Source organism: Apteryx rowi, unplaced genomic scaffold, assembly GCF_003343035.1.
Source record: "Apteryx rowi isolate R43461 unplaced genomic scaffold, aptRow1 scaffold_53, whole genome shotgun sequence".
NCBI classification, from domain to species: domain Eukaryota; kingdom Metazoa; phylum Chordata; class Aves; order Apterygiformes; family Apterygidae; genus Apteryx; species Apteryx rowi.
In genome coordinates, this window is record NW_020450794.1 from 3,249,358 (window position 1) to 3,270,577 (window position 21,220).

Sequence of the window (21,220 nt, forward strand, 5' to 3'; positions counted from 1 at the left end):
CCCTGCGCGCGCCCCCTGCGGGCGGGGAGCCGTTAACGGCCGCACAGGCCGCGCGGCGACCCCCGGCGGCGGCGCGGGCCGTACCGGGCTCAAACGTTGGGATTAAACGCGGGGCCGGCTGCTTACGCACCCCTCGCTTGCACCTGCGGCGCTGTCCCAACGGGACGCGGCGTTGGGCAGGAGAGGAGGGGGGAGGAGAAGGGAGTGACGGAGAGGGGCCGCGTTTCACAGCCCTGAGGGGCGCTCGCCTCCCCTCAGCCCCTCACTGCGGCTCCTTGTGGGGAGCGCTGTTAGTGTCCCCGAGGCTTCGCTCCCGGCAGACCGGCACCGATCTCCTCACAAGCCTTCCTTGCCCGGGGGACCTAGAGCACCGTCGGCCCTTGCAGTAACCGACTGCCTCTGCCGGGCTGGAGGCCGTGGGGCTGTGCGACGCCTCCCTGGGGACTTCAGTCTCTCGCCGCTTGACACGTACAGTCATCTCACACGTGGATGGAGGTCAGAGGTAAATAAACACCCCGTTAAAGCAGTGCAAGAACAGCCGTAAGGGTGAAAAGTGAGCCTGGTTCTTGGGGGGGAAAAAAAGGCCAGGAAAAGCAAAGGCAGAGTGCAGCTAAAGTGCAGTGGCTTAAGCACCACAAAGTTCGCGGTAGTCTGCCTGATAGGCAGGATGGAGGGAGGGAAGGATGATGCTGGAGAGAAGTTTTTGCTCTGTTCTGCAAGGTGTGAGGCCAGGGAGAACCCAAGGGCCAGAAGAGGCAATAGTGAGCTGCTGTTAGGGAGCACAGAGGGCGAGAGGGATAGGAAGGATGTATGAAAACCTGTGCTGATTGCTGAAAGGAAGGCTTAGGACCAGCTTTTAAGCTGGGAGGAGGGTGAAGTACCCCCACAGATTGCTTTGGAGAGACTGTGGAGTCTCCCTTAGTCTCAAGGACTGGTTAGACAAACATCTGTCAGGAATGGCATGCATGTTGGGAGGCTTGGCTAATTAATGTTTATGAAACGCTCTGGGGACAGGAGACGTTCTTGAGGAGCTAAGCAGTACTTTGGTAGATAATGTATCTAGCCTCTCAGAAGGAGCTGTCTTCACCCCTCAGCCCTGCCTTGGGCATTTTTCCTCTACACAGATACTCCTGTCTAAAGGAGTCAGACTACTGCTTTGAACATGCTGGAACAGGGATGAAAGGAAAGAAATTTCACATCTCAGAGCTATTATTTCAACCTGCCAGGCTGCCTGCAGATTCAGGAACACTCAGTCTCAGCATCTGATAGACTGGGAAGATGTACTCATTACCTTATGGTGAAAAATCAGTCTGTCAGAGTTTAAATCCTGAAGCATAATACTTCAGGAACTCCTGAATGTGCATAACACTGGGTGTAAAACTGCACCAGCATTCTGCTTTCCAGCCCCTCTATTTGGAAATGATGGTCAGGCAGTGCCAGGACTGTGATCTGAGACCCCTGAATACCAGTGAATGACCTACAGTATCTCTTCCCTTCACACAAAAGAGCATCGGGTAATGCAAAATTTCAGGTTCTGTGTTCACAGTTGGTTCAAATGTTTGGTAAGGCCACAGGACACCTCATGACTGTGAGCTATCAGCACCCAGTCCGCCTGTGTTTAGCCTTCTTGCTCCTGGCTTTGAATGCCTTAATGCCCACTTTAAAATCCCTTTCGAAGGACACTGAGGGCCTGGAGGGGAGGGGAATCCTGTCTTCCATCTGAGCACCGAGTATTGCCTAAATGGTTGTGACCTGGGCTGTTGGTGAAAGCCTAGGGTTGCTTGGTTGACATTTTACACAAATTCAAGGCTTCCCTTCTGACACAGCCATTTTCCACAGCAGGGCCAGGGCCCTGGCATGCCCAGGCCCACCCAGCATGGACCATGTGCTCCCCATGCCTGGGGGCCCCTGGGTTTGTCAGTGGACAGGGCAGTCCAGGTTCCTCACTGGCCCCTCATTCTCTGCCTAATCACGGACACACTCCGTGTGCTGCATGGGAGGCTGCGGTTTCCCTTGTGAAGCAACTTAACAAGCTGCAACTATTGCTGGGGCTGTCTGGGGAGCTGTTGTTTCACAGGTGGCAAAATTAAACCAGCATCTAAGGCAGGATGGGAAAAATCCCACCTATCCATTGAATGTGACTGAGAGCAATAGGATGTTGTTCGCTCACCAGTTGCAGTCCCAGATCTCTGGATTAGTGCTCCAACATCCATGGAGGAGAGCAGAGGCAGCCAAAGTGCAATCAGGTGGAGGTGCTGCCAGTTACTTGGTGTGAATGTGTGCATCACCACAGGCAGGGTGCCTAAGGACCCAGAGGGAGGATTGCAGCCTTCTTGGCGTTCGCTATGGAGCAAGCTATTGCAGGAAAGCACATGGAGTTAAAAGCCAGAGGCTGCTGAGGGATTTAATGACAGAGGAATCAAAGCATGAGGGGAAGGAGAAAGCTTGGTGGCAAGGGGAGGTGCAGGGAACCTGGCAGCGGGATCTGCCCTGAAGCCAAGAGAGGCGAAGATGATGCTGAATGCCACTGCTGTCAGAAGGAGCAGAAGTGAAAGGTCGCAGCCAGTACGGTGGTGGCTTGCAGGGCTGTCTGCAGTGTACGATGTGCATGAGTGGGATGGGGATGTTTGGGATCCCCAGGGCTGCTGCTGGAGGGAGAGAAGGACAAGCTGGAGGGGCACAGTAGCCCTTTGCCATACTCTCCTCTGAGGGCTGGAAGAGCGGCTGGGGCTTACAAACAGTGACAGCACGCCTCCAGACTGAGCGGCTGCCTGTGGGGAATGGGAGCGGATGCCACCAGAAGGGCCTGACAGGGGCTGAAGACGTACACTTGTATTTGGACTGCAGGATGCCACTGGGAGTAGCTGCCGGTCAGACGCCAGAGCAAAGGAAGGGGGACCTGAATGATGTTGGATTTAAATTAGCTCCGGGGGGAACATCTGCACCCAGGAGGTATTTCCCAAGGAGGGAAGGAGACAGTGATGCAACCATATTGCAGAGGATGATGCTGGGAAGCAGACAAGCTAATCTCTCTCTCCAGCATTGCTATCCGCAATGGGGGCTCGAGAGTCCATCAGGGCCTGCGTCCTCCCACCCCCCGACACATGTTCCCCAACAGCTCCCTCTGCACCCCTCAATACAGGCCTGGAACATGGCTCTGTATAACCCATGTTTTAGATCAACCTGGACTGTTTCCTCAAAGGGAGGCAAGAGGTTTGGGTGTGTTCCCTGGTTTTATCAGCTTCTTTTCAACCCTTTTACGCAGAACCCGTTAAAACCCAGCGGGGCATCGCTAAAGCTGAAGCCTGCGGTGAGGTAAGAAAGTCACCCTGCCTGTGCGCAGCGCCTCAGCCTTGGGGATGCATCCATCCCCACCGCTGCCCAGAGACCACCTGATGCCCCCAGCCCAGGGCACGTGCATTCTGATCTCCAGGTCATGGTTGCAAAGCCATAAGGAACAGGTAGGTAGCAACAAGTGTGTCACCTTGCAAAGCTCTTGCTTTCAGTTGATGGCAATGGAGTGCAAAACCTGAATCTGAGCCTCTCCCTTTTTGAGAATGTCCCCATTTCTGATGGGGGCACAGAGCACTGTCTGTAGAGATGCACAAGAACAGGATAAATTCAGCACTCATTCCCCTGCCCTCCATGCTTCCAGGAACATCTCCACAAAGGATCAGAATATCTTTAAGAAAGCTCAGTTTGAACCAGGACCAAAGCTTGGCCCCTGCACTGATCAGAACTTTGCTACCTGGTTGGTGAATGTCCTATCGTTTGGCCACATCAGAGCACACTTCCACATGTGAGCGGCTAGGAGCGAAAGCAGCCAGAGTAGACGGGGCTGGGAAGAGAGAGAAAAGCAGAACCCACGCAGGCTGTTAGAGTAGCTGCTTTAACTAGCTGTAGGCTTGCCTGTAATTCAGTTTCCTGGCTATGAATCTGCTCCTTTCAGTCAGCCGCACAGTCTTACATCAGGAGGGGTGGTTTTGGAAACTGCCACTAAGCGTGGCTCTAGGAAACTGTTGCTTCAGGGCAGCTGCAGTCTAGCAGAGGAGACCTCTTGCTCTACCAGACATCCAGGCAGCTGCCAGCCCAGGAACAAAGCAGCTTGGGAGGCCGGAGAAGCAGTCTTGCAGCACAGACCCCCAAATTCTGCAACAGAACAATTCATCAAAAGCAGGAGTCCTGGCACCCTTTGGAGTCCTCAAGATTTCAGGAGCAAGCAGAGCAGCTCCCCACTTCCATGGCTTCTTCATGGATTAGAGAGGAAAAACCTCTGCTTCTTCCTCATCTTTGAGAGTGGAAAGCAGCATGTGGAAGCCAAACTGTCTTTACCAATACATTGGAGACAAACCTGTCCTAGCACAACATTCCCCTTCCCTTCCTGTCACATGCCATTGCCCTGTCCTCTCTATTTTTCATCTGGCCAGCTCTTCCAGCTGCATCCCAGATTGCATCCATATACCAAAAAAATGCTCAGCCAAAATCAAGCAAATGCCCCTGAGCTCCTGTTGCCTGTAATTCAGCAATGGCCCCAAAGCAGCAAGACAATTGGCCACAGCTGCTGCAGAAACCCAACAGGAGGAAGCATGTTCAGGGAGCTCTCATTTGCACATCAGCTATATTGTATTTTAGGGGTGTTTTGGTTAAGATTCAGCTACTTTTTGTGTGTTTAAGTGAGGAACAGCCTGTGAGAAGAGAGATGGAAATCCCCCTCGGGCAGCAGCAGCAGCAGCAGCACAAACATGCTGTGAAATGCACAGAAGTTCTTGCCTTTTCTGAGAATTCAGCTTCTCAGCAGCGGGGCTTGTGTTACCATCTCTCCCGTGGGGCTGCTCTGAGGTTCAGTACAAGGGAACAGAGGAGATGGGGCTAGCAGAGGCAACACACCCGAATCCTGTAGGCAGAAAGAGCCCTGTTGGGGGAAAAGAAAAAAAAAAACCATTTTTTGCAGCCAATGAACTTGGAAAACTAGGCGAGGGAGGGAGGGGCCCTCAAGAAAGAATTGAAACAAGTAAGCTGAAATTGGGGAAGACAAATTCTAAAGTGTATAGGTCTGGTGCTTAAAGGCCAAAAGGGTAGTAATACCTACCCTCAAGTGCTAGCACAAGCCAAAATTCAGTTGAGCCCCAGCAGTCTGACCATTCGTACATTTGGAACGGCCAGCTTCTCTGTTTGGCATGTAAACATTTAATAGGAGAATTCAAAACTTGGTATGTTCCATCAACACATGTTAGCTTTATGTGGAAATTAGTGCAGGTGGTAATCTACTTGTACAACAACGTGTTAAAAAAAGTTTATTTTACATTATATACATTAGGGAACATATTCCAAAGCATTACCAATCACAACAATAATGCAGGCCATAAATCACTTTAAATTTAGTTTGTTTTTTAGTGTATATTATCACAATAAAATATAAAGAACATATACAAAAAAAGGAGTCAAATGTGTGCATTTTGCTAAAACTTGGCATTTACATACTCCATTGGAAAATAGCAATCAAAAATACTTCTGATCAAAACTAAGTTCCTGTGATGCGTAGTAACCATTGTATTGTTTGAATGAGGTAGTAACTAAATTATTTTGGCCATGTGTTAACACCCTAAATCAAGAAAAGTGTGAAAATGGTTAAGGCCAAAAAAAGTCAAAATGACAAGATCTTTGAGCCATTTCCACAGTGTGGAATGTTGCTACTTTTCATTGTGATATGAAGCTATTTAGTAAGACAAACAGTAATACTAATTTTTAACCATTGTATACACTAGTAATTCAAACACCTATTGCAGTGTTACAGCAAGGTACCACTATTCTGGGACTGACACCCATCCAGGAAGTATTGTTTTCAAGCATAGAGAAATAATCGTAAAGAGAGTTTTAATTAAATATAAAAATACAGGTGTTTAACTGGTTTGTTTCACAAAGAAAACTACCCAAGTAAACTAAAAAAAAAAAAAAAAAGGAACTCTGAAGCCCAAGTCATATCCACAAAGTCACAGCTTACCTTTGTGACTAAATACATCACATCTCAATACGTTGTGCAAACGTGAACACCAGTGTGTTGCATCAAAATTAAAAACAAGATTGTAATCTGATTACAGCCTTGGTTACAATTTCTAAAAGTTAAGATTTATTTGTATTAGTAAATTACATATAATAAAATACAATAGTGTTGTTAAATGTACTATATTTGTTGCTAGCATCCCACTTTATAATAAACACACAAGAAGTCCTTAAAATAGTACCCCGATTTCATTTTTGCATCCTCAGTGACTTTTACATCTGTACAGGTAAGACACTTGTACTTAATAGGAGGACCACTATCTACATAAGGTCAGTGTAGGTCTTCAGCAAGAAGTTTCACTGAAAAATACTGCGTATGTACAAAGATTACATAACAGTAAATTAAGCACTTCTGTGGTATCTTAATGCTAATGTGTCCATACCACAAACAATTCTCATCTTCCTCTCATGCCACAATAAATTATAAAGTAACTGAAGTCGGGTTACTGCAGCTTTTGTGCATTTTCAGCCTGCCATGAATGCTGCAGCAGGAGTGTTATCTTGTCATGGTGAGTTGCCATGCACCGTTCTCAGTAACTGTTCTCATGCCCTGCCAGGATATATAAATTGCTGTTGGCTGTCGGGTTATCTGTTGGCCTACTCTCCAGCACCACGACCCTAGGGGGAAAAACAAAACAAAACAAGCCACAATAAGTCAAGTAATCCTTCATTTAAAGGCATCCCTGGATATAGCTGTAAATATTCTTCCCACTTGTCCATTTGACTAGCAGTCGTTTCTCTTTCCCTGGAGACCTCTAGTCTAACCCCTGCTCAAAGCAGGGCCAATCTCAAAGCCATCTCAGGGTCCTGTCCAGCCATGGTCAGGGGATCTCCAAGAATCTCCGCAGCCTCTCTGGGCTATTAGTCCAGTGTTTGACCACCCTCACAGTGATATTCTCCCCCCTTTTATCCAGTTGAAACTTCCCTTGCTGCTACTTATGCCTATTGCCTCTTGTCCACACCTTTCAGCGGGTGCTTCTGAGAAGGGTCGGGACACATCACAGCCTACTGCTTGGGCTCGTGCTTCCCTGGAGCTTTGCAAAGCTAACCTGCTAATCAGACACCAGTCCTGGAACGCATTAGCCCTTTACTGAAAAAGGAGAAAAGTTACCCTCTCTCCTCTCTCAGGGAGCGTGCCCGATAAGAGGTACAGGAGGTTTTTCTGACAGAGGCTTATTTTGCAACTGAAGAGGCAGCCCTGAGTTGTGAGAGGCAGTTTGTGTTTTGTCCTGCTGCAAGATATGGTGAGAGGGGAACTGTGCCTGCTGTGCTGTGCAAGACCTGTGTAGGGCACACTGGACCACTCAAAGGTAAGTGTGTGTGTAAGACTTGGGCATGTATATCACACCACTCTCAGCACTGCACACAAAGAACTACATTCAGACCACTCTCAGAAGAGGAATAAAAAGGATCATTGCAGTCACCCTGAACACTCACTGAAGGCAAGCATATCAACATAAGGGAGAGCTGGTCACTTCACCTGTCCTTGGCCATTGGACATGACAGACCCCAAAAGTTGACATTCTGCAAGTTTCTCCCTGAGCCCACATATTCCACAAAGGATCACTAAATCCACAGAAACTTTCTCCAGAAACACAGAGACACAAAGTCTTGTAGGCTGAGACAGTCTCCAAGGGAAGGATCACTATATGCATAGTCTCCTCTCATACTCTTTTTTCTTGGCACCAACTTTTGGCCAGCATTGGAGACAGGAAAGTGGGTTAGCTGGATCTACACTACCACTAGAAAGACCGTAAGGAACATCCTAGATCAGACCATTCTCTTCAAAGGAGGGAAATTAGCAATCACAACTCAGTTTCACAACCTATCCAAGATGTTTAATCAGGCACTGAAACTGCTGAATGGAGCAGGGTATATGAATTGCTGTTGGCTGCTGGGTTATCTGTTGGCTGTTCATGACCAAATTCTGCCCCACAAACACTGAAGAGTGAAGGTAGAAACTGTGGGAAATTCAAATCCATCCAACTGTTGTGAATTTGACCAGGAAGAGGTTGCTTGCTTTAAAACCAATGTTCAGAAAACCCAGCCTCTGCTTGACATGCTCTAAAAGAAATGACATCTCATGCCACAGGGCATTCCTTGCTCGCCAGGAGAAAGCAGCAAGCAAGCTCTTATCACACCAACGTCAGTGTTTTGGCTTCTCAGAGCCCCAGTTCCCGTGAACCGACTAGGAAGTGACGTGTTACTGAGGAAGGTTTCAAAGCTAAAGCATGAAATATGACAGTCCTGCAAGCAAAATGATGTCTGAAGAAGTTGGAATTAATATTTACTGCAGTGCAAAAATCTTTTAACATTGTCTCAGATTTGGGAGAATATTAGTGTAAGCTGGAAATAAATGGACCAATAATTAGAGAAGAAGCTATTTTTCCAAGGCAGGTGATCTGCAATGTGACATTCCATTCTGAAGTCAGACTTGTTTTTAAACTGAGCTGCACTCTCTCTCAACAACTAAGAGAAATGGCATAATAAAGCTGTGCTCCACGCACACCTCACTGGCAGAGAAGTCAGTGATGAACGCATTTAGTTACATTTGCATTACATTACATGCATTTAGTTTTGATGCATTTAGTTTTGCACTTAATTACCTGTTACCAAAAAGCTATCAGGTATCGCACATAAGGCAGAACCCCCAACCTCCGGCCAGCAAATATAGCCGGCAGGTAGCTAGCTGGTAAAGCCGTGGTGCTATTCAATACTGTTGATGTTATGGGCAATGACAGGGCTGCGCATCAAGCTTGGACAAGCAGATAAGGGGAAAGCCTTTGGTTGATGTGAAGCTTCTCAGCGTTTCTGAGATGCCACACGAAGGTGAGGATCCCTCTAAGTGGCGTAAGACAGAGGCAATTCTCAGCAGAAAAATGAGTCTATCTTTGCACTGCGTATGAATACATTGCTGGTGAAGTTGTCACGTCAGCACACGCTCCCCAGAAGACAGAACATCTGCTGTCTTCATGACTGTTAGAGAAGTACAAAGTTCGACAACAGGGCAGAGAAAGTTGAGGAAGTCAGTAACGCTCCTAAAATAGCAGTTACTGACTAGGCAAGCTGATATCTGATGGGTCAGACAGAGGCATAGTGTTACAGTCCTGCGAGGCAGACACCGAAGAACAGCTACACTGGGGCTTATGAAGGGCTCTCGAACACCTGAGCTGTCGTGTTAGGAGGACAACAGTTAGAGCTCCTTTCTGGGGGAAGAAGTGAGATATTTACATTTTTATGTATTTTCTGCATTTGTCTCAAGAGGTAGATCCTGATGGGCTGCTGCAGCAGAGCATCTGAAAAGTGAAGGTTTTGCCAAGTTGAACGCAAGAACTGCAGTGCAAAAAGGAAGATGTTCCCAGAGACTTGTGATTGCAGCCAAATACAGGCTTACTACTACTGAGGCTGAGTACCTTCTGGAAGCCCACAAGCAATATTTGTATTCTTTTAGAAGAAAAAGTAGTAAACTTAAAGGGCTGAAAGGCATACATGCACGCAAAAGGAATGAGTAAGATGGTTGCAAAAGGGATCCCAAGAAACAAGCAGAAATACTTTTAAAAGGTAGGAGGAAAAGATAACAGATTAGTCTTCTATTTTAACATTCTAAGTTTGGTTCTGTTCATACCTGTCAGATCCCAGAAGCCTGAATATCCTTGTATTATCAGAAATTTCTTGTGTGATCTAGACAACAAAAATAAGACAGGCATTTATGTGTGAAATGCATTTTTTTTTTAATCAACCTAGAGAAAAGAATCGACCATGACTGATGTTATGAATTCACTGCTGATTTAAGTCAGCTAGAGGATTTAAGGTAACTGTCACTCTTAAATGAGGACTAACAAAGTTTTCTGCAACTCCTGCCACATTATGTGAATTTCTCTGGTAGCAATTGCAAGCATGACAGCAGGGCTCAGCACTGCACTACCACAACATCTGAGCTACTGGTGCAAATCTCTTTAGAACCAGGAGTGAAACAGGTACCTGTGGGGTGAAATTTGTCTCACTCTACAGTAGATATCCAAAACAGTCAGGTAAACGGCACACAAAATACCTACGCATTTCATTTAAATTCTGAATCATAATATTGCAGGAAGTTCATATTCTGAAAAGCTTAACAGAGAAATATAATCTAATTTGTGACACATTAAGTTTTCTTTTCACAATGGGCATGTTTTCACATTTGAGAAATAGTGTAATAGAGCTTTGTTTACTGCAAGTGACTTGCACTACTGTGATGTCTTTACGATTATGTGAATGCCAAAGCACCAAAGAAAATATCAAGTCAAGTCAAAGCCCAGTACATACTCCAAAGGATATCAAGTCACCATGTCAGCAGGCAGCACCGTTTACAAAGCTCCCTTTCTACACAGCCACTTTTCACATTTTTGAGAACAGAAGTGACTCTTCTCTCCTTCCCAGATCATAGCAGGTGTAGTTGACTTTGGAAATTCACTTTTGGCACAAAGGACTACAAGAAAAATTTTAATTCACAACAATGAACTTCCACACTTCTGTGTTGGGGGGCTCAGTCTGTACAATCCTGGCACAAATTCTGAGAGTTTTGTCTCAGAATTCACACAGTTCCCTGTTGTTTCATTCTTCCTATTGAATCAAGCCACTGTGGAAGGTCACAGTTGTGGAAGGAAAAGGTGAAGTGACTTCACAAACAGCTGAAATCATCCCCAATTAGATTTACCAATATTAGAATAGAGAATTCGAGCTAATGTGTTCAAAGACAAATGTGCAGCAAAGTTTGGTTAGTTAGGTTTTACACAGTAAAAATCCCCACAAAGTAATGAACACAGCCAAGATTTGAGCCCAGTAATGCAGGCCTTTCACACTTGCAGATGAAAATGGGTTTATTTTCTTCTTAACAGTTGTGGCAACCAGGAGAGATATGGATTTTAACAAGACCTGAGAGCTTGCCCTAGAGATGTTCTACAGAAAAACGTTTGGGTTGGCTTGCTTTCTGACATTTTGGTCTTGCCTTCTGTTCTTCATTTAGGTGCTGGCTTGACAATAACAAAGCAAGACGACAGTGTTCCTTATGCTTATGTAAACAATATAAAGCATCCACTTGGGCTGCAGCACCCTGGGGCACATCCTCTCACAACTGGATCAGAGATACTGAGTGCCAATGGGTGGAGTAATACACTGAGACTTGCAGAATGCTGCTAGCAGCATTTTGGGGTTGGAGAAATGCCGAGAGTCACCATCTCCTCCTCGTGGGCTGTGCTAAGAGCAGGGATATTGCAGTTCACCATTACGGTAAACATTCTTGGGAGAAGGACAATCGTGTCTGGTGATCAAATATACACAGATGCCACAAAAAGCATTTGTAAACTTAGAAATAAAGAGTAGTCTGACTCTAGTCTCTAGCCCAGCTTCCCACAAAGAGCAGGATTACTGTTAGCACAGATTAGGTCAGCTGTGGCTTCGTATAAATAAATGTAATTGTGTAATAATGTGGAATATCTAAACTTGGCATGGTGTGAGTGTATGGGTAGTTTAAAATACTGTTAGCTATAGTGAACTCGATCTCTCCAGCTGATGTGCCGCTGATGAACTAATTGGTAGTTTGTAAATATTCTTTAATGACCAAATCAAGAGATTCATTAAAATCCAACAAAGCACAGTGCTTCCACCAACACATAGGTTTGCAACAGGAAAAAAGGTATAAGAAAGGTACTTATAATAGTTTAACTATGTTTAAAACTTGCATGGAACTGGCTGAAAAACAGGACTGCACAGAAATTTTATAAAGAACAATCTTTAGGTCAGTCTGATACTGTTCTCCTGAGAATACAAAATCTTGTGAAAGTTGGGCACTAAAATTTTTAAATGACTCATAAGCAAAATGATCATGGAGGAGACCAAGAATGATGGGCAACCACTGTTTGGCACTGTGACAAAAAGCTGGTCTTTGAAGCAATTTAACCTGAAGATTAATGTAAACAAGACTTAAGCCGTGGTTACTTTTTACGGCACCAATTCTGCTGCTTTCTGCTTTGTATGTTAGACCTGAAAGGAGTTCCCAGTACAGCTTCACCTCAGCTGCAGCCTTGCAGCATATACCAGCTCAGCTCATTTCTCAACTGCAGAGGCACCACTCACCACTACTGCCGATTCCGTCATGCAGCTTTCTTCAAGGGAGTGCAAGGGAGGACCAACACTTCAGTCACATGCCAATTTAGCAGAAAAAAATTCTTGGCCTGAGTCAATTTCTTTGGCGGGCTGGATTCTCCAGTGCTTCCCTCCACCTATGCAACATGGGCATCATATCCCACCAAGCCAGAAGGACAGTGTGTCCAACTCGGCTGCTTTATGCAGTTTTCCACTAGGGAAGAGTAAAAGGATCTTTGTTCTAAAGAAATATTTCAACATTTACACTTTCATCGTTGGAATAGCAGGTCTAATTCATTTGTAGCTTAGAATCCAGCTTCCAGGTCTAACCTAGGATGTTACTGAAATGTTTTATTCTTTTTCAGATCACAGCATTATCTATTTATCCTAAACTTGGGTTATCATATAAATACTAGAATTTGAAGCAAAATGCAGCACTCACCTCATTAGATCTAAAACTCCTTCCTTGCATTCCATGTTTCCAGAAGGCTAACACACTGTCTTGTAGACAGACTGGTAGAAAAAGAAGACTGGAATCAGACATAATGTCAGCTCATTCTTTTGAGGTGAAAAGCATAGCATTGCAATTTTGAAGTTTGTGCAGACTGAAAAGTGTCTTGGAAGAATGACTGAATCTGCCTCCATAGTAGTTCTGTGTGTGTTTGTATGTATATAGATATATATTTTTAAAAGAAGAGTAAGGTTTACAAATAATCACACCCAATTAGAATCTGTTTCTAGTTAAAAAAAAAAAAAACAAAAAACCCTTTTCCTCTAAACAGGAACCTCCTCTCTATTTTAATGTTAGCATAAAATGTTAATTGAATTTTAGCAGAAAAGTTACAGGGATCCTGCAGTGATATGTCACTTTACAAGTAACTACGGGCTAAGACAGTCCTTATGTAACAGCAGTGGGAAGTTTTAGGGAGACCTGCTCTCCCCAGCCCTTCCACTGTCACCTAAACAGAACCATGCAACAGGCACACCTGCATTTTAATCCTGTGAAAAGAAATGGGTTGAGGGCCTCCTCGGAGACAGCAGCAAGTGTGTAGGTCACCAGGAAGAGTCTGTCCTGTCTGCTTCCAGCCTCCTGCCTCTGTGAATCAGGGCATGGGTGCAGGAAATGGAGCAGAGCTCTTCAGAGACACTGCCAGGCCAGAGCAGGACACTGGTACCTCATTTATGACAAGGTGAAAGAGGACCACAGCATGTGCAGAGTTCCCACAGGGAGCAGATTCAAGTACACTTACTCCTTCCTTCCCCCATTCCTAACCAACAGGAGGCATAAAAGCAATGTTTTCCATGACAGTGTCTTTTTTTCCTGTCCTGTTCTCTGTGGGAGATTATGTTTGAAGTGCCCAAAGCTTCAAAGCGTCTCCTCAGGGAGAAATTCAGTTCACCTCCCTATTATTTTTGTTCCCACCGTTCCTCTCGTTCTGGTGCTACTCTCCATTGTGCACACATCCTTCCTCATCCTTCTCTTCCCCTTGTGGCTCCAAACTATTTCCTTCATGCAATTCCTTCCTCTGATCACCTCCTACCCTTGGGCTCCTCTTCTCATCCACTCTAGTAACAGACTGGGACTGGAAATGCCTTCAGCTCTCCCAGCAATCTCCCAACTCTCTACCCACTCCCATCTCTAGAGAAAAATACCCAAATGAATGTATTCTGTCTTTCCGTTTCACAAATCTAATTAATTTTGATTCTTCCCAAGAAAACAACTAGGCTCTTTTTACATAAAGTGTGACATATTGTATTAATTTGGTGTACGAGCTGCTTTTTAGAAACGGACTGTGTGAACACACATGCAGAATGAATCGGCCATGAGTGATTCACAGACTTTGAGCAGGTTGTGTTAAGGTTTTCCTTTAGAGGCCGAATGTCTCCCTTAGAGACTCCACGTCTCCAGGCTGTCTAGCCTAACCAGGGAAAACTCTGGGGTTACTGCTCTGTTTGCTCTTGGGGAAGCACATTGTACCGTGTGCTGAACCTTCCACTGAGCCTTCTGACACAAGTGGAATGCATGAGTTCATGTGTTTCACACGTCAAAGACCTGACAGTTAGCATCTTTAATTCTGTACCGTAATAGTAAATACGTGAATCAGGATAGTCAATATTAAGACTGAAATCTAACTTACCTATCGATTCAATTTGAAAATCAAACGTGAGCTCTGATGACAGTTTTCGGCTGGATTTTAACCTGCCTTGTAGATTCACTATTTTTATGCAGCCTAGACAAAAAAATAGGATGTGTCAACCAACAATTAATCTTCAACATATGGCCTAATTTGCAGACAGACAGTATGCATGTACATGCATATGTATATATTTAGTTGGTTCTAAAACTTACAATCCAAACACACCAAAATGGTATCTCTCTCCAGCTGTGTTACATGTACAACACTTGTCTCTGTAGTGTCTATAAAAAAATGACAGTGTTAGTTTATAACATAAATTACCATGAAATTTGAAATGGAAGTTCTAGAGTTTGAGACAATTTAATGGGTTAGTGTGTTTTTAATCTACTGAAAATTATCATCTTACCAGTGACATTTCTCTTCTCTTAGAAGGGCATGTCCACTTATCCAACATGTTGACTGTGACGGGAAAACTGAAGCTGTAATATTAAAGTATGGACTTAATCCAGCCTTTTCTGAGCCATGTCACAAAAGCAAACTCATGTGTACATTGTTGTCCTTTTATTATCTCTTGGTCTCTCTTAATATTGCTGTTGCAAAAAAATGCATGCGTCTGAGACTGTCCACACTAAACCTGAATGCTCTTTCATTCCATTTTTGTTTTGCCTTTATTTCTAAATCTTGCTAGGGACTTTTATATTATTACCCAATCCTTGTTGCTATTTTCAGACTTTCCATCCCCAGACTTTACAATATGGGGGAATATTTTTCCTTCTCCAAACTCCTAAAAGGAAGGGTTACCTTTTCTTTCTTCTGAGTTACAGCTGCAGCAGCCTCCATCACAGAAAACAGGGGGATCTGACCCACAAGTGATCAGTGGACATGTCAACTCAAAAGAGAAGTGTGATTGTGATCTGTTTGTTAACGTTAAAATTACACAAAAAGCAGCTCTTACTAATTTGGCATTGATGCCAGTGATTCTGCAGGCATTCTTTCATACAGAAAAGAGTGAAACTCATTAAATCTGTTAGAGATGAGAAATTAGGGCATGTTACCTAAAATACAAAAGCAGCTCTCAGTTAAACAATGAAATCCACAGTCCTGTTAAGAAGCAAAAAAACTCCCCAAGTGGGATGGCAGAAATGTGGTCCCTGAGATGGTCCCTCCATCTCTTTTTGGCATTTGATGTCTTGGAAGGTATATATTCGTGATCTTAACCAATTTCTAATGCATGACTTTAACCAAAGGTGGATATAGCCACGATGAAAGCATGCAAGAGAGGACTGGACTATATACATCTATGCAACCACATTATGATACGCAGAAGCATGCACTGCACTGGCTGAAGCTGATGAGAGAAGGAGAGGAATGGGAGAAAGCAAGCCCTTGCTTTATGTCTGGGCCTGCTAATATAAATAACTTCCTTTTTTTTTTTTTAAATGTCTTTATCAGACATTCACAAACAAATACTAAAAGTCAGACAAAGAAAACTATTTGATGGAAGCTATTTGTGACAACATGGTACACACTTTCCTCATTCAAAAACACTGAAATTTTGTTTGCTTGCTCTATCTCCATCCTGCCAGCAGGGGACAGGAAGAAACCAATATAACAAGGGTTTAAATTAGCATCAAACAAATAGGAGAAAATGACAACATAGACACAACAAGAGAACATACAAATGATTCAAGAAGCTAGAAGTATTTAGGAAAGCACAATGCAGTGTTAAGTTAACCACATAAAAAACATGGGAACCAGGAAGGTATTACTGTTCTTGTATTACACACCGATGCAGACAATATTGAAAGAAAAATGACAACAGGGCATTATAGTTCAAAGAGTTTTTCTTCAGTATGCTACTTTTATTGACTCAACTGAAGTCACCTAGTTACATAAATATATGTATAAGCTTGAAAATACAATGCATTAACTTTGAAGTAGTAAGTGCATTAATTGGCCATCCACTGATCACTTTGTTTTTTGCAGCTATTCTTTAAACTGTATCAAAATCTGACAAGTACTTTTTAGCAGCAAGAAAGCAGGCCTCTTTCTAGTGGAAACTGTACTTTTCAGTGAGTTCCACAGTATCCGGTCAGCTGGATCCATGCACATGTATATGCCAGTACAGGACTACTTACAAATTCACCATGGATCAACAACGGAATTCTGTATTATTTTCTCTGTGCCTGGTAATAGCTAAGTTATTCACTGCTTTTAAACCTGCAAGCTAGGACTGGGGTCCACTCACTACCGTAGCTAGTTTTAAAGGAAACCCTGCAAATCTAGAAACATAATTCTTAGCACACTTCCTTAAGACAGTTTCTACTGTTGCTTAGGTGGTGTCTTCCTCACTCAGTAGCACCCGGACCAGTGATGGACAGGGGCTTAGTTTCCTGCTAGTTCTTTTTTCATTCCACAAACGTCAGAAGAATAGAAATACTCTCTCTCTTGCTTAGCAGTAGGCTGATAACAGCATTTTTAACCTTACTGGCTTATTGCAGCAGAGCCAAACCACACCTAGAATGATTTTGAAAGAAACTACTCAGACTGAAATTGTATTAAAATCTCTTAAATAAATAAAAGTCATGGTGCCAGGCTAGAGCACAGAACACCTCAGTGGATGAGAGGCATGTACAACTTGATTTATGGAAATGCCAAGGAACCACAATTCTGTCCTCTGTTATACTCGAAAGCTTAAAAAGTCAAATCAGTGCAACAGTAGAAACATTCAAAAAAAAAAAAAGTGAAGGTGCTACAGGTACAATCAGATAGCCCCTTTAAACTGCAAATTTATAAGGATCACTTAGCCTTAATGATATGACCATTAGTTTCCTTAGAGGAAACTGTAACTTTCTGGTGTTTCAGCTATAATAAAAGAGCAAGGAACATTTCTGAATGCAATCACAGTAGCACACAAACCTGTTTCTGTAAACCATGAGGAGGTAGAATTTGGGTTGACAGTCTCAAACTTCACCACTTGGTTGAAGTCTCTCCCTCTACTGACACCAACACAAACTAAAGGGAATTCCTGCTCGGGGACTACCAGCATTTCAAACAACCTCAGCGGACAAGGTACAGGAAAATCTATGTGCTGGATTAAGAAACAAAAATAAATGTTAGAAGAGGAACAAGTAAAAAGTTTAGTCCGAGTTGCTATTAGACATTTAAACAGCATAGCAAGTTTTATCCAGTACGTTTTGTAACATTAAGTTTACTTCTTCAGATAACAGTAACTGATAGATGCAGAGTGTCCGAGTTGAAGATTATAGAGCCTTCATGCCGATTTGGTTAAAATAGACAGGATCTGTCTTTAATCATGTGCTTTCCTTGTGGCTGCCCACAGATGAGTACGATACCCATCATTGCTCTCCCTAGCAATAAAGCCTCTAAGCCATTGCTTCCAGGTTGATCAAGTCATAGTAGCTGCAGATGTTTAAATAGCTACTTTCAGTGTAATTTAACAGAAGCCAAGAGAATTAAAACAATAATTAGCTAATACTAATTCTTAACAAATCACAAGATAAATACAACTGAAAACCAGCAGAAGAGTATTTCACCTTATCGTAATATTACCTTGATTAGCATAAATTTTTGCATTGGTTCAACCCATTCTAACAAAACAATGCTAGACTGTAGTGCTCCACAAAGGTACTTGTGACCTGTGTAAGGATTCCTCACTGCCAAAAAAGCAGAGGTAAAGTACATTAGTACGCTGAGCAAATACAGCTTCTAAACCATTTTCAACTAACAGTCCATACAATTTTGGAAAATAACCACCCCCATCCTAATCCTATATAAAAGGAGGCTGCTGAAAAGTCAACATCCACACTACAGTGGCAGCAAGCACGTTGAAATAGTGGCTGCCCTTCCCCAGGACATAAACAGTAGCTGGTGCCAAATAAGCCATATTAAAGTTTAGTGTTGTTTTTTAAATTGGTAGATGGGATTTACTGCTCTAGATAGTCTACAAGCTAGGTCTGTGCATGCACTTCAAGTATCTCCCTCCACGATGTTGGCTTGCCTAAGCCATCTCCCAATTATCACAAGAAGCTGTTAAAGAATGGCTTTTTCTATGAGACGCTGACTCTTCTTCAGCAGGAACTGAACAATCACTGTCATTTAGGAATTGCTCAGCTGCCTTTCAGGCACTGTCATTGCAGGTCTGAAATCCAAATACTCTGTATTTCTGATGACCACTTGTTCAGATCAGCAGGAAAGCCAATTTTAAAGTGATACCATCAGCTCCCACTCAACTGCTCTTCTTCTGCTGTTTATCAGAGCTCAAGTAGAAACTTGAAAAAAAGCACTCAAGTTGCAAAGTTGAGCACTGAATAGTCAAGAAATGCCAAAGTCAGTTTTACAACCTTAATTCTACAGACCACACAGTAATGACAAGACTTCATTCCTTAAGCACTGCCAGCATACCTGTTGTATAAGATGAACAAGCGTTACTTTACACCTTGTGCAGCTATGCCTAAAGATCCGACTTTAAAGCGCAATAGAACAGCCTTGGGCCGCTAGGGAATTAACAATGCAATTCAGATAACGAGTGCCTACCACAATACTATCTGCATAAATGAAATATGCTCATGCTATTCTATTCCCAGGGAAATCCACTGGCAAGCCACTGGCACTTTAGACACCAAAGCTTAGTTTCATGAATCTGTTTTCTCGCTCAACATCAAGCAAACTGCAAAATGCAGGAAATAACGCTTGGTGTGACCCTTAGTAAGGCTGAACACAGCAGGAGAAACTACAAAACATACAATTATCAACACCAGTAAGCTGAAGAAACAAGACCAGAAGTTCTGGTCTTTCTCTGCCTCCTATGGCACTGCAGCTTCTCCCAGGCCATGGGATACTTATGCTGCTGCCAGGAGTTGAGAGTTAGGCTGCACATAAGCAGGGCAGTATAGGGGGGCCGGGGGATCTAACCTCTCCCCTTAGGCCTGTCTTTTGCAGCTGCCTGTGTTGCCATCACAAACTCTCCCTCAGTGCCTATCATGCAAGAAGCACTACAGACTTATTAGGTTAAGCTATTTCTGAATGCCAGAACAGCAAGCTCCCCCTCCATTAGCTATGCCAAGTGCCATGGCACGCTTGTGCAGCTCCAGGCCAGTTAGTACGGAAACCATAAGAGTACGGAGGAACGTACCACCAGGTTTCTCATTTTGTAAGTGGAGACCTTAAAACATACGGACTTTGAAATGAACTTCCATGTCAGAAAGCCAGAGGTCCTATCTACGCCGATTCCCCCCCACTCCCCGGCTGGCTTCCATCCTTGCACAGGCACGAGAGGCCGAGGATTTTTCCTTTCATCAGTCTATTAACGTTCACAGCTTGACTATTAAGTCCAGGCCTGGATGTACACAGTACATATTGTTAACACCCTACCGCACCCTAAAGGATTTGTATCCCAGAAAAAGTCAAGTTTTAACAGGTGAGCTGGACAAAGAAGTGGTAACAAACAAAAAGGATGTTTCAGCAGTATCTGGGAGATTTTCATCAAGATAAATGACAGATGGATGCTCACTCACCACTGAGCCTCTGAAAATCTCCTGCATAATACAACTCCTCACAACAAACACTTGATTATGGAACACCAGGTGAAACATTTCCAGGGACAAGAGCTTGCCTCTGAGAGATCATGCATAGGTACCTTTCCTGTTTTTTTTTCTTTTTTTTTAAAACTATCTGCTCCTATCCCCTTTTTCAAACACATTTTAACACATTGCAGCTGTGACTCTTCAGCAGCTGGCACTCTGAACACACTATAAAGGCTTCAGAGACAACACTGCCGCAAAGAATTAAAAATACTCCTTGTTTTTATTATCTGATATTAATAATTTGAACTTGTGCGCTGGAAAGCACACTGCAGCTGCTGCTGCTTCTTTAAGTCAATCTGTTTGGGGAAATCAGGTTTTTCCTAAAGGTTGGTTTAAATTTGACATGTGTTCTGCTTCTCTGCATTTCCTGAGAATTGTCTTTAAATATGAAGAGAGAAATGGGGAAGTTTTCACTGGTTAAATGCAAGAACTAATCTGAAGGAGTTCTCTGCCTGGAGATGCAGATTTTCACAATAATGTCAGAAAAGCCTTTTCTTCTTGTACCTCCAGAAACTGACTCAGAAGTCTTAATACTGCTACCATTTGTACTGCTTATTGGCATTTATTCTGCAGATCTTTACTTACCAACACAACACTTCTGACACCACTTAGTGTCAGGAATTTTTGTAGACACTGCAAACTTCCTACAAGATATAAATACAGGATTATCGGTCAACTAAAACAACTGAATGAAATTGCTTTTCAGAAAGTTTTTGGTGGGAAAATTATATTCCCTCCCCCTGCCCCGAAAAACTAAAAATATAATTTATTTGTATAATGACATGCCAGCACATACATGGGATCCCCCTGTCAGCTCTGAGATGCTGCAAAATTCTGCAGCCTTATGAATGCATTTAAAGGTCAGGAATGGAGGGAAAAGGCACTTAGCTTTCAAGCATCATTTACCACTGTCTCTTGCTATTTAATTATATGTATTTATTACACATGCCTGGATAGTCTACTGGTACTCCCATGATCATTACCCTTTGTAATGCTGTAATTTGTTGCATCTTCTTGTTCTGGATGCTGTACAGACAAAACAAAGGCCATTCTTGCCCCAAGAACATCACAGCTCGAGACAAGACACACGGACCCAAAGGATGTGGGAAATGATGTCATACTCGATAGCTTGCTGTGCCACAGTCTTCACAAACCAACAGCTTGAGTGTTGCAAAGTTTTTTTTTCATAGGCAGCACAGCATGAGTTTTAAGAAAAGGTGTGAAGGAAGACAGAAAAGCAGCTTTGCAAGATCTCTTCTTATGTGCAGGGGACACTCCCTGAGAAATCCTGAA

General features: G+C 43.5%; 1 protein-coding gene across 21 annotated transcripts in view; it reads right to left on the minus strand.

Annotated features, from left to right (window-relative positions):
- Positions 1-5,281: 5,281 nt before the first annotated feature.
- Positions 5,282-21,220, minus strand: part of MAP4K3 (mitogen-activated protein kinase kinase kinase kinase 3) — an 80,178-nt gene continuing 64,239 nt past the window's right edge. For 9 of the 21 annotated variants that reach the window (XM_026080648.1, XM_026080645.1, XM_026080644.1 and 6 more), the window contains 8 exons: positions 20,513-20,571; positions 17,895-17,998; positions 17,241-17,412; positions 14,534-14,602; positions 14,322-14,414; positions 12,626-12,696; positions 9,686-9,741; positions 5,282-6,678 (listed from right to left, as the gene is read on the minus strand). In XM_026080648.1, coding sequence (XP_025936433.1) covers positions 6,591-6,678; positions 9,686-9,741; positions 12,626-12,696; positions 14,322-14,414; positions 14,534-14,602; positions 17,241-17,412; positions 17,895-17,998; positions 20,513-20,571 — 712 coding nt within the window. In that variant the 3' untranslated portion in view covers positions 5,282-6,590. Of the gene's footprint in view, positions 6,679-9,685; positions 9,742-10,365; positions 10,529-12,174; positions 12,398-12,625; positions 12,697-14,321; positions 14,415-14,533; positions 14,603-14,727; positions 14,801-17,240; positions 17,413-17,894; positions 17,999-20,512; positions 20,572-21,220 lie in introns of those variants that run through there. The other 12 variants (XR_003255907.1, XM_026080651.1, XR_003255906.1 and 9 more) reach the window with 10 other exon arrangements.